The sequence below is a fragment of the Bombus vancouverensis genome, chromosome 12 (assembly GCF_051014615.1).
Source record: "Bombus vancouverensis nearcticus chromosome 12, iyBomVanc1_principal, whole genome shotgun sequence".
Lineage (NCBI taxonomy): Eukaryota > Metazoa > Arthropoda > Insecta > Hymenoptera > Apidae > Bombus > Bombus vancouverensis.
The window spans coordinates 5,981,576-5,994,028 of record NC_134922.1 but is presented as its reverse complement, the minus strand read 5'-3'; the positions used below and the strand labels follow the sequence as shown (position 1 = coordinate 5,994,028).

The following is a 12,453-nucleotide window of genomic DNA, read 5'->3' as shown; positions in this document are numbered from 1 at the left end:
GGATCATGTTTCATCATCGAAAAGCTTTACAAACGTGCTCTACTATGTCAAATTGTATTACATGATATATAGGATATAGATCGTAAAAATCGAATCGGAAATAATAGAAAGCTAATTACGTTAAACGTGGAATTTATATGTATATACGTAACGAAGCAGGTATTGTACTATGATATGTAATCGATTGCAGTTAAAGCACGATACCTATCTGGCAATTCAAGAAAGTGAAACAGAGCTGCGTCAAATCAGAAATTCTTAAGTGAAATTCCTTACGTTTTTTTCACACGAATGTCGAAAGCTATTGGAATTAAGAAAGAATAGATAAAGGTGAACATAATTATTGGCAATATTTGTATACCAATGGATGTGTTTTCATGGTTAATGAGATTTTAACGAAGCACCTGAAGAAAAAGCGGTTGATTGCACGGTTGGATGCAATTCTTACGTCACCGATAGCTACGGCCTTTTAATACTTCTTATTTTTATAGACACGAGAATTCACATCCGGTCGTTTCCGCAAAGTATTTTCAATAGCAATGGGGTCCCAACGAAATCAGGTGAAGTGGCTTTCTACCACGCACCACATGAAAATTTTCTTCCGATAGTAGGTCGCCGTATTTCGATGACTCAAATTTTACGCCGTTGCTAAAACTTTATTTGCATTCAATAAACGTGACTTTAATCTTTATGTGCATTAATGAACTGCTTATTATGATTTTATAAACTGTTGGAGCACATCGACAGGCTATTCTATATTCATTTATTAAGTTTCTATTGTCATTTAAAAATCTAAAAGTAGCAAATGGTATAAGAATTTGAGACAAGAACTTGCGATAAATAATGATGAGCTAAAGTTGCTTTTTTGCGTATCACTGGCCTATTTGCGTGCATCTTTGTATCTTTTCGTATGCATGACATAGAAATACACACTTTAATTGCTTTTCACCTAAATCGTAAGCTGCACACTGTGTTACTGAAATGTCGAAAGTAGGTTGGTTTATTCGTACTTAATTTAATTGCCTTTCACGCAGAATCCATATCTTGATTACATCCATAAAAAGTTCTTGTATTCTTTCCTTTCTTCTTATGCGCTTATTCGCTTTTCAATTATTTTCTCAGTTTAATTTCTCGGGTACATTACATTCTAAGATACCAATTTTTAACTTAACGGTTCTAAAAAGTTAACGTTATATAATTATATGGATTTTGTAAATGGAGCCAGTGATTTTGACATGATCGTTGGATTGTACGTCAATCAATCGGTAAGCACCTGGGTGAACCGAAGAGGAGGGAGAACAAAATCAAAATTCACGCCCACTGAGAAACTTTCGATCTCTTTTCTTCGATTTCTTGACTCCTCGGCAGCGTGAATCGCTTCTCCCCCTTGAATTCAACGCGCTGCTTAGCATGTAATTTATTGAAATCGTATGGAAACAGATCGCGTGGACTTTCTTTCTTGCAGAGACGCCTATCGAAGGTCATTGTTTTCACTTGACGGAAATCGAGGAGTGATTCCTTTCGATTGATGCGATCGACGAGATCCCTCCAAGATTCGGCCGTCATTCACTTTCTTTGCCTCTCCTTGTTCTTCATACTGTAACTTTTCCTTTTCTCGTCAACGAAGTGTATAGTTTTCGGTATAGCTATACTTGTATACTTGCATGTGTATACTTGGCACATTTCACGTTCATAGACTTGATCCGAACATTATTTTTGTCACAATTCGTCAAAGTATACATGTTAACGAAGGTTTTGATATTTTTCTTGCTTAAATTCTAGTTCAAATGTGTCGCAATAATTCGTTCGATCGAGCAATTAGTATAGTGCTTGAAACTGCTCTTCGGCTGAAACAAGTTTCACCTACACGTTTCGTACCTACTATGTTCTTCATGGATAACATATCGAACAGTGAATTCTGTTCATTTCCAGTTACATATATGTATACTTCAAACCATGGTGCGTTCGTTCCTTAGAAAATTGACCTCGTCAAAGAGAATTGACTTTTTTCAGATATCAAACCGGTTTCTACTAACTGCAACTGAATTTAGATCGCCAAGTTAAAGAATAAAATGTTTTCCGTATATGAATGTACCGCACACCGTTATAGCTAAACAATGTATTAACTCCTCATTGTTCTCGATGAATCCCTCCTTTAGCCTTTTCATTGTACATCATCGAACATTTGATCTCAAATCTTCAACTTTCACGTTGCTGTCAGTTTAACTACACTTTTTCATGACAGAAATATCGAAAGAGTATCGACATAAATAACATTAATTAATAATTAAACAATTAATACGTAATGTAAAAATTTCTTATTAAATCTTGATTGAAATATTCTGATTAATGTGGTTTCATTGAGTAAATATAATATCGTTTATGACGATTGTATTATATCATAATCTTTCAATGAATAGCAAAAACGAATTTATCATTTATAGGGAGGCGTGGTACTGATAGAGTAACAGATATTTGGGTGCTCCGGCCGTATAAAAGCGTAAGAAATACTTTCACCAGCTGTCAGACCTGCAGGAGAAAGTGTGTTCGCCCTCCGTTCCGCCCCTGTAGTACGCAAATGGACCATTAAAGGGGAAAATGAGGAAAACGAGGAGAACAAGATGAAAATCGTAATTAGGCGGAAGGTGAACTTTAGTCTGCCAACTGCAGACATTTATTCGTTCTGTTTGGTTCTGTCAGTTTCTTCTTTAGATATCTTACATTGCAATAATTGCTAGTAGTTCAGGTGAATGACCGTCACCTTTATGTATAGACGGCATTCTTTCCATTCACGAGAATAACTTATGTTAACGTTCTGCGATATGCAAATACAAGGAATCAAAGTCTATAGCGCGCTACCTTGTTAATTTTGAAATTTATTCTTGAAGAGATATGTCTAAATTTCTTTTCTTTTTTTTTGTCGTTGATTTCGAAAAGCATAATCTTTATAAAGACTCCAGGAGTGAGTAAGACTTGAAATGTAGCTAAAACACCTGAAATCAAAACTGAACATGTAAATAAATCAAAAACTCTTTTAAAACTCTTTTATGATAAATATGCTACATAGAAAGAAGGATACAAAAAGAGATAAAAATAGAAAGATTACATAATGTTTATGTGCTGTAATTAGATGTTTACATAGTTGCATTAACTTTTATTAGTGTTTCCTGTTTTTACACAAGTACTACTTTTTATGTAATTGAGGAATAACTTTTAAAATATAATAGCAATATAAAATCATATAACACTGTTTTTCTTCAGTATCTACTGGTTATCTGTACAAATATTTAAATATAGAAATTGAAACAAAGTAAAAATTAGTAGTTTATACAATAAACAATCTAAACAATAAACTAGAATAGATGGAAGACGCAAGGAATTCATAATAATGCTTTTTCAACTACAAGTATGTACACATCGAACATTGCAGTAATAAATAACGTACATATTTTATTTCATATTTTAATATTTTATACAAAGGTTCCTACTTAATATTATTTATGATTTCATATTATCGTAAAAAATATTTTTAATAAAATAAGAATCAGTCATTTTTCAGTCAATGCTTTCAATGCCTCATCGATCAACGATGTACTGGAACTATTGGAAACAATAAGTGAATGTTTTCTACAATTTTGTTATATTACGCTATTCATTCATTGTCGATAGTGTAACATTTGCCAACAAATTTTCCATGATCACCATGCAAATATTTGTTGTTTGTCCATATCTTTTAATAAACAGTTAAATTGAACTAAATGTTATGTTATGCACGACATACAGAAACCAAAGACATACATTTTAAATAAACAGATATGGCAATAAGGTGTAAAATTTCTCTACATACATGATTAATTTTTGGACTCTGTATTATCGTTTGTTGGACCAGTCAACTGAGACTAGATTTGTATTTACAAATACAAATATATCGTAAAATTTTGGCAGTGAATCTAAACAAGTATGATGTAATAACATAATCCAGATGAATTTTTCACAACTTTCAATATATCAACAATGTATAGGAATATGTTAGTTAATGTTAATCACGCATCAACTTTGGTCACGTGGTTTCAGATGCTTTGCGGGATCGAATAGCTTTTTTATGTTTTACTGGTTCCATTACACTATCATTATCGGACATTGAAGAATCTCTTAACGTTTTCCGTCCGCGTCCCACGTTCCTTTCTTCATTTTCAGATCCAATAGATTCTCTGTTTGATTTCCGTCTTTGACGTTGTGGAATTTGATTGTGAACTTCCATAGCTTCACGAAGATGTTTTCGTTTTGCTTCCCAAAACATTTCTTGTCTTTGTGCAATTTCAGGATACCTATCGAATAAATTAGATTCAGCAAATAAAGTAAAAAAATTTGATATTTCTTACTTCTAAGATAAGGATTATCTTAATACCTTTCAATAAATTCTTTAGTAGGTGGAATGACTAAATGCCATCCTTTCTTAGGTTCGTGTACTGCTAAATTTGTAAATATTTCTTTAATTTCATCAACAGGCAATTTAATAACAGATGAAATTGTTTTTCGGTCTAGGAATTCGTGTTCCGTAAATGACAATAACTGAAATTGCGCAGTTGCTAGTATAATATTCTATATAAGCCGTTTTCATAAATTATTTAATAAACATAACACTTACGACATAATCCCTAGCTCTACACATGAGTTCAGCAGGAATACCATTGTGTGATGATATACTATCCTTTGGATACACAAGTTCACTACTTACGACCCAATTTCCCTGTACTAAAACTGCTACCTGTTGCAAATATTTTAAAACAGCTGTTGTTTCCTGATCTGCTGATAAAATTAACCTCAACTGTGCAAAGGATATTACTTTGGCTATAAAATAAATTTTTATCATTACTACATAGTAACCTAAAATAAATACAGATAGATCTTGAAGATACTAACCATCTTTCATGAGTATTTTAACTTGATCAAGAAGAGGTAAAGTTCTAATATAATTGAGAGATGTAGTTGGATTAGCAATATCTGATTTCGATTCATCTTTTATTCGTGGTGCTAACAGATCTAAATATTGTTCAGTTGATATATTCAATGTATTTACAGTTTCATCAGTAGCAGAACAAAACATTTCTAAACGTGTAAGCTGAAAATATATATCTTCAATAAATGTCTAATATAATATTTCAGTAATAAATTCAACTAAAGATAAAATATTAACCTCTGCCTGAGCGCCATTTACTGGAACATAATTTGTACGAATCCATCTTTCTTCTAAACTTTTTTTGGTATAATGCTGAAAAGATTGCTCTTGTATTTTTTTCATAAACTCAGGCTTTTGTCTAGCAAAGGTTACATTGACTTGTTTTGGACCTTCGTCTTCCTCTTCATAATCTATATATATTAAAGATTACCATTATTAAGAAAATATTTCAATCAAATTAAATTAAACCGATAGAATCTTAATCAGATGTCACCTTCACCCATATTTTTGGCATCATCTTTTATACGTTTATCACTTTTATCTAGATAGTTAAACTCTGGGCGCAACTGAATTATTCCTTTTAATGGTGTTATATGTAATTCTCCATCTTGGAAAATACCAATTCCATAATTAGAACAGTTTGGTAATGCACGAGAAGACTGTAATACTGTTTTATCCATAAGATTACTGTAATATAAAATTTATAATATATAATACATCTAAGGTAGATAAATTATTTATTTATATATCTGGATTCTTTAAAATACCTGTCAAATGCCTTTTCATCATCTTCTTGATCAATACTTGTATCCCCGTCAGCATTTATTGCAATTTGTTCGCCTTTACTTTGATCATAATTGACACTATGTGTATCTATTGCTACTTCTATGAGCACTTCTTGATTCTCTGGCTTTATTGAAGTTTTTAAGAAAGTGGTATTGTCATAACCTTCCCCAGAAGGACGGACGGGATATTGAAAAATAAATAATTTATCTGCGAGTGTTTTTGAAAGAAACACTGGAATCTGGAAGGAATCCAAAAATGTTGTATTTCATCTTCAATTTTTCTTTTACTTCGTATGATTACTTAATTTAAAAAATGTAATTATTATTCATGCATTATTTTTAAGGATTTATTTAAAATAAAAATTTTTCATGCAGCAATAAAATATTTACGAGTGTGTAACACAAATTTACTTCAGTGTAATTAAAATATAAACATTATCATTGTAAAATCACACTATTAAGTTATAAAATTAGTTTATATAAAATAAATATCATAACAATTTAAGCAAGGAACATAACCTAAACATAACCTAAAAATTAAATAACTGGAAAGAAAATAAAAATTCGCTTACAAACCTCTTTAACCACTGGGTCATTCTCATTTTCCATCTTACTAGTACTACACATTTAAACACGATTATTTGGAACTTATTCCTTAATACTACCAGAGAGAAAATACTTGGATATCACCTAAACGACCTCTAATACAAACACTTGATTTCTGTTATTCTGTTACGTCTTTGAAGTAGATAATTGAGATAAAATATATGTAGATGAAATGTATATCTGGTGAAAAAGATATAATGAAGTTGCGTCGTACACAATGCGTTAGAAGCACGTTGATTCTTAGAATGCAAAAATGATTTATGAATTGATATGACAAATTCTTTCAAACCAATATATGTAAAAATGTACACTGTGTGAAAAATAGCGAAGTGTATTTCTGAAATTTGTTTTCTAGATTATATGCTTAATAGATGTTTGCAAATTACTTTACCACTTACTACTCACTATATCCTTCCTTACCAACAGTACTTGTTAGATACTAACCCTGATACTAGAAAACGATATAATAAAATGCAAAATTTACATGAATTTTCTGCCATAACTTACTGTCGCATAAAATTATATTTATGCATAGTAAATAATGTATAATATCAAATCACCTAAGCTTTATATATATTTTTATCTAAGTTTTCTATCTATACAGGTTTGTATTTTATCATTGTTACCAATGCAGCTGAATTTGTCAAGTTGCTGTCAGATACTAGTCTCTGTTGAAAAACATTGCAAATTTAATATTTGTAAATTTAAGTTTAATTTGATTTGTAACGATATATGTATTTAATTTAAAAATGAATTATAACAAAATATGCAGTAAATTATAAAACTACTAATTTAAAGTTGAATGAAACTTTTGTTGAAGCTATCATTGTAAAGGTACATTACAGATTCACATCAATAACATAATTAAAGTACTTATATTTTAATGTGTAACATAATACATTATGTTTTATTATATTATGGATTAGGCTTCAAATTGTGAAGCATAATTATAATGTGTATTTAATTGTAGTAAAGTGAACAGTTTTACATAGACTGATAAAAATGACATCAATGTTTGATCAGTATGAACAAGCATCTCAAAGATCAAAACAAGTATATACACCACCAATTCGTCCAGATATAGTAAGTTTATATGTAATATAAACTTTTTAAACATATATATAACATATATATTATATATATATGTATTATATATATATATACAAATACTTTTTAAATTTTCATTTAATATTTCTTTCTTTATGCTTTTAGAGTACTGCTGGATTTATCCAAATGAAATTTCTAGATGATGGCCCAATTTTTATTAAACAAAAAGTTAACTTTTTACCACCGGACAAAATTTTACATCTTGTTGTTAACAATAATATCATTGTTATTGCCATGGCTAATAATCTCCTCTTACGTATTGACATGAAACATCCAGATTCACCTGAAGGTACTTCTTCCTTAATGAATCATAATATAAAACATAAGATATACGTAACATGTTTTTTTTCCAGAGATTGATATATCTAAATATGCAATGAATATGGAAATGTCAAGAATGTTCCTTGATCCTTTAGGTAATCACTTGTTGATATCTCTAGTTCCAAAATCTCAAGATCCTCCTAACCCTCCCCCTGAATTATTTTATTTACACAGAAAAACAACAAAATTAAAACAGGTAAATACGATGAATAAATATAACTAATATAATTAATTAAATATATGTAATATAACTTATATTAATTTATAGAAATATAAATATTGTTATAAAAAAAATATAGCTTTCAAGATTTGTTTATTTAAGGCAGGTAAATTCAAAGGACATGAGATTACTGCCATTGGATGGAACTTTTCAAATTCTTCCGAAACTACTACAGGTCCAATTCTCTTAGGAACTTCAAAAGGCCTCATTTTTGAAACAGAAATTGGTTTAGATGGTGATAAAATATTTAATACAAGCCTGGAACAATATTGGCGTCAGGTATAAATAAAATACATAAATGAAATTTTAATGTCATTGCCAATAAACATTATCATTTCATAATAATAAAAGAGTTACCCTTATATCATTATTCATTGTGTCCAAAGCTTCCTAACTATTTACCTCTTTATGGTGCTAAAGAGGTAGAAGGATTGGTGAGTTAGAAATTATATTTTCTGCATGTGCAAAACAACTGTATGCTAAAAACACAAAGATATTTTTGAGCTCCTGAAAATAATGTAATGGAGCATTATATTTATACAAAATTACGGTCTCTTAATCATTTTAATCTGTGCTTATTATTTCTGCTATTTTCATATCATAATCATACTTTATCATGGTATACCATCGTATTGCATTATATTGATATATAATCAATATTTAATTACTTATTTTAGGTATTTGATATAGGGAAAGATAGTAAACCACCAATTACTGGTTTGGAGTTTCATAAAATACCAAATACTGACAAATATGTGATTATTGTTACTACTCTTATGCGAATTTATCAATATATTGGAGCAGTACAAAATCCAGAAGAAAAGCCTTTATTACAACAAATTTTTAACAAATATTTGAATGTACAAGGTAAATTTTACTTCATTAAGTTATTTTACGATTATAATCAAACCAATATTTTTACAGAGAGCTTCAATGAAGTAATAAATAATTTGCCTTATTCTAAAATTCAATTTTATTATCCTTCACTTGGTATATTACCAAAATCGTTTGGTTGGTTAACCGAACCTGGTATATTTTATGCTCAGGTAATAATTTCATTGTTATTTACTATATTTTCTTGTAATTTTTAAATTATTCCTATTATTTTCCTGTAATTTAATATATATTTTCCTGTAAAACTTCTTTTATAACTTCCATTTATTTAGATTGATCCAAAAATAGATCCAAAAAGTGTGTTAACAAATCAACAAATGTTAATTTGTCCTGAGGCAAGTCTAATGGGGATCAATACCTCACAAACAAGTACTCCACCATTATCTTTTGTTTTAACAGAATTTCATGCCTTATTACTTTATACAGACCGTGTAAAAGGCATGTCGCTTTTGAATCAGGATTTGATATTCGAAGACATTTATAATGATGTATGTGGAGAATGAATTACGATTATAACAAGATCTGTAATTATTATGTTTGAATAGTATCATTAGGAAGAAAATTTCAACTTTTAGGCAGTGGGAGGATTACTTAATATTACTAAAGATTATGCAACACGTTCCATATGGGCTTATAGTGAAAGAGCAGTATTTAAATATAAAGTTAATAAAGAAGATAGAAATGTTTGGCAGGTAAAACTACTATATTTAGTATCAATTAATGGTATACATTAATAGATACATATATTATTTTTAAATAGATCTACGTTGATAAAGGTGAATTTGAACTTGCGAAACAATATTGTAAAGATAATCCAGCACATATAGATCAAGTGCTTGTAAAGCAAGCAGAAATGCTTTTTAAGAATAAGGAATATGAAAAAAGTGCTCTCATCTATGCAGATACTCATTCGTCATTTGAAGTAATTTCCTTAAAATTTCTACAGGAATGGCAAATAGACGCTTTAAAGACATTTCTTAAAAAGGTATTATATTTGTTACTTTAAGTTTTCTAAATTTAAATACTTGAAATAATTTAATCTTATATGTACCTAGAAACTTGAAGGATTAAAAACACAAGATAAAACGCAAATAACCATGATTGTTGTATGGGTAATTGAACTATTTATGAATCAAATGGGTGTATTACGGAGTAACAATACATCATATTTACATGATCCACAATATCTAGAATTACAAAAACAATTTGATAGCTTTCTTGCAATACCAAAAGTTGAGGTATTAATAATATCATTAATAAGTATGGTATTATCCAAAAAAGTTTGGCATAGAAAAGTTTATTTTAATTTCAGGAATGTATAAAAAGAAATCGTAGCACTATATATGATTTAATGGCAAGTCATGGTGATAAAGACAATCTTATTCGTTTAACTATAATGCATTGCAACTATGAAGAAGTGATACGTCAGCATTTATATAAAAATAATTATTTAGATGCTCTTGAAGTTCTGAAAAGCCAAAATAATAAAGAGCTATTTTATCAGTTTGCTGGTATTCTTTTACAAGAATTACCACGTCCTGCAATGACTGCTCTAATATCACAGGGATCTTTATTAAAGCCATCTAAGCTTCTACCAGCTTTAGTATCTTGTAATAGTGACGAAAAACATGTAAGATATTTATTCTTTTATTACATCTGGATTTTAGTGTTTATAACAATTAACTAATGTTTGTTATTATAGGCAAAAGAAGTAATCAGATACTTAGAATTTTGCGTTTATAAACAAAGTTGTCAAGAACAGGCAATTCACAATTTTCTATTATCTTTATATGCTCGTTATAAACGAGACGAAGTAATGCGTTATATTAGCTCGCAAGGTAATTTTTCAGACTATACTTTCATTAAAATTGTAATTTAATAATATATTTAATGGGATGTTTATAAATTTACTTTAGGTCAAGATATAAATATGGTACATTATGATGTGCATTATGCATTACGATTGTGCCAAGAGGTTGGCTTAACAGAAGCTTGTGTACAGTTGTCTGCTTTGCTTGGGTTGTGGACAACAGCAGTTGATTTAGCTTTAACAATTAATGTTGATCTTGCTAAACAAATAGCTGCTATGCCCTCCGATCATGATGATGAATTAAGGAAAAAGTTATGGTTGAAAATTGGTAATCAGAAATATAAATTTTTAATTTTATACTTTATTCCAATTCTAACATACTGTGATTCTAGCTGAACACGTAGTTCGAGAAAAAGATGACATACAGCAAGCAATGGAATTTTTGCAGCATTGCGATATAGTCAGAATAGAAGATATATTACCTTTCTTTTCAGATTTTGTTACTATAGATCACTTTAAGGATGCGATTTGCAATTCATTGCAGGTAAAATAATTTTTCAGATAGCATGTATAATAGTGTCATTACATCCGTTGATGTTAGCTGACTAATAATAAGTATATTTAACAAGCTAAGAGTAGTAGAGTAGTAGAGTTTTACAAAATTTCGAGTGTCTTTCTTTCCCACTGAATGTCAATGAACTAAGTGAGACGAAATACGTAACTTGTCGCCGAAGATTTAACGTAGCTAACACGACATTACAAATATCGATCAAATAGTGTTTATTTTAATTGTATTTGACAGGAATATAACCAACATATTCAAGATTTAAAAGAAGAAATGCAAGAAGCAACAAAAGCAGCAGAACTTATTAGGAAAGATATACAAGAGTTCAGAACGAGGTAAATCGATAAATAATAATAGATTATTTAATGATGTGATATCATTATATCATTATGACATTATTACATTTTTTTAGGTGCACATTTATAAATACAAAAGATACATGTAATACTTGTGGTGTTCAATTACTACTACGACCTTTTTATGTATTTCCATGTGGACACAGATTTCATAGTGATTGCCTTGTAGCTGCATTAACACCTATGTTGTCAATGGATCAGAGAACGAAGCTAGCTGATCTTCAAAGACAACTCACTGCTCTTTCAAATAGACCTGAAGATACTAGATCAGTCAGATCTGTATCTTTATCTACAAAAGATCAAATCAAGGCTGACATTGATGACTTAATAGCATCTGAATGTTTATATTGTGGTGAACTAATGATAGAGTGAGTTATATTTTTTTAGTTTATGTCGATATATATATGTAACTATTTTAAAAAACGGTAAACTAAAATAATGAAACTTATGTTACAGGTCTATAGATAAACCATTTATTGAAGAAGAGGACTATGAGAGAGTGATGAAAGAATGGATATGAGTTATATGAAATATTGCTGATTTTGAAAATATTTTTAAATGCATACATATGTTTTATATTACATTTATATATCAAGATGATCATTTGTGATAAATAGATTATGTATTATACTTTATTAATTGTGAAAATTATTTATTTTATAAATGCATTAAAAATTGTAATCTAAAGCTCGAATATAATCTTAAAATAATATAGATTATGTATTTCACGATTTTGTATGCATCAGCTTATATGTATACAGAAATATAAATATCTATAATGTGTTAAACTATATTGAAAAATACTAATTTTAAATATATTCGGTATATATTA

The 12,453-nt window shown here is 29.4% G+C and overlaps 2 protein-coding genes across 4 annotated transcripts; one reads left to right on the top strand and one right to left on the bottom strand.

Moving 5' to 3' along the window:
- Positions 1 to 3,095: 3,095 nt before the first annotated feature.
- Positions 3,096 to 6,777, bottom strand: Polr3E (RNA polymerase III subunit E). The gene is made up of 9 exons (XM_033330704.2): positions 6,747 to 6,777; positions 6,319 to 6,443; positions 5,725 to 5,981; positions 5,451 to 5,644; positions 5,195 to 5,367; positions 4,921 to 5,119; positions 4,646 to 4,848; positions 4,406 to 4,569; positions 3,096 to 4,325 (listed from the first exon to the last, which is right to left on the bottom strand). Exons 2-9 carry the CDS (start codon positions 6,367 to 6,369, stop codon positions 4,058 to 4,060), a joined length of 1,509 nt encoding a protein of 502 aa, XP_033186595.1. The 5' UTR covers positions 6,370 to 6,443; positions 6,747 to 6,777; the 3' UTR covers positions 3,096 to 4,057.
- Positions 6,778 to 6,814: 37 nt separating this feature from the next.
- dor (vacuolar protein sorting-associated protein 18 dor) lies at positions 6,815 to 12,422 on the top strand. 3 transcript variants are annotated; one of them, XM_033330700.2, is made up of 19 exons: positions 6,815 to 6,952; positions 7,319 to 7,431; positions 7,561 to 7,744; positions 7,809 to 7,972; positions 8,099 to 8,275; positions 8,383 to 8,430; positions 8,674 to 8,863; positions 8,921 to 9,042; positions 9,163 to 9,378; positions 9,466 to 9,582; positions 9,651 to 9,875; positions 9,946 to 10,128; positions 10,203 to 10,520; positions 10,593 to 10,728; positions 10,807 to 11,028; positions 11,093 to 11,244; positions 11,503 to 11,600; positions 11,678 to 11,989; positions 12,078 to 12,422. In XM_033330700.2, the coding sequence occupies exons 2-19, from the start codon at positions 7,351 to 7,353 to the stop codon at positions 12,139 to 12,141; spliced, it is 3,009 nt and encodes a 1,002-aa protein (XP_033186591.1). In that variant the 5' UTR covers positions 6,815 to 6,952; positions 7,319 to 7,350; the 3' UTR covers positions 12,142 to 12,422. The 3 variants fall into 3 exon arrangements, with proteins under 3 accessions (XP_033186591.1, XP_033186592.1, XP_033186594.1); XM_033330701.2 differs by lacking the exon at positions 6,815 to 6,952 and adding an exon at positions 6,974 to 7,182; XM_033330703.2 differs by lacking the exons at positions 6,815 to 6,952; positions 8,383 to 8,430 and adding an exon at positions 6,974 to 7,182.
- Positions 12,423 to 12,453: the final 31 nt, after the last annotated feature.

Bases quoted from the DNA above. Each gene is read 5' to 3' on its own strand.
- Polr3E (XM_033330704.2), bottom strand. From the start codon at position 6,369: ATGTGTAGTACTAGTAAGATGGAAAATGAGAATGACCCAGTGGTTAAA. The intron at 5,120-5,194 runs GTTAATATTTTA...ATATATTTTCAG, and splicing joins TAAATGGCGCTCAGGCAGAG to CTTACACGTTTAGAAATGTT. The intron at 4,326-4,405 runs GTATTAAGATAA...TTTATTCGATAG, and splicing joins ACTAAAGAATTTATTGAAAG to GTATCCTGAAATTGCACAAA.
- dor (XM_033330700.2), top strand. From the start codon at position 7,351: ATGACATCAATGTTTGATCAGTATGAACAAGCATCTCAAAGATCAAAA. The intron at 9,379-9,465 runs GTATGTGGAGAA...TTCAACTTTTAG, and splicing joins TCGAAGACATTTATAATGAT to GCAGTGGGAGGATTACTTAA. The intron at 11,990-12,077 runs GTGAGTTATATT...CTTATGTTACAG, and splicing joins TGTGGTGAACTAATGATAGA to GTCTATAGATAAACCATTTA.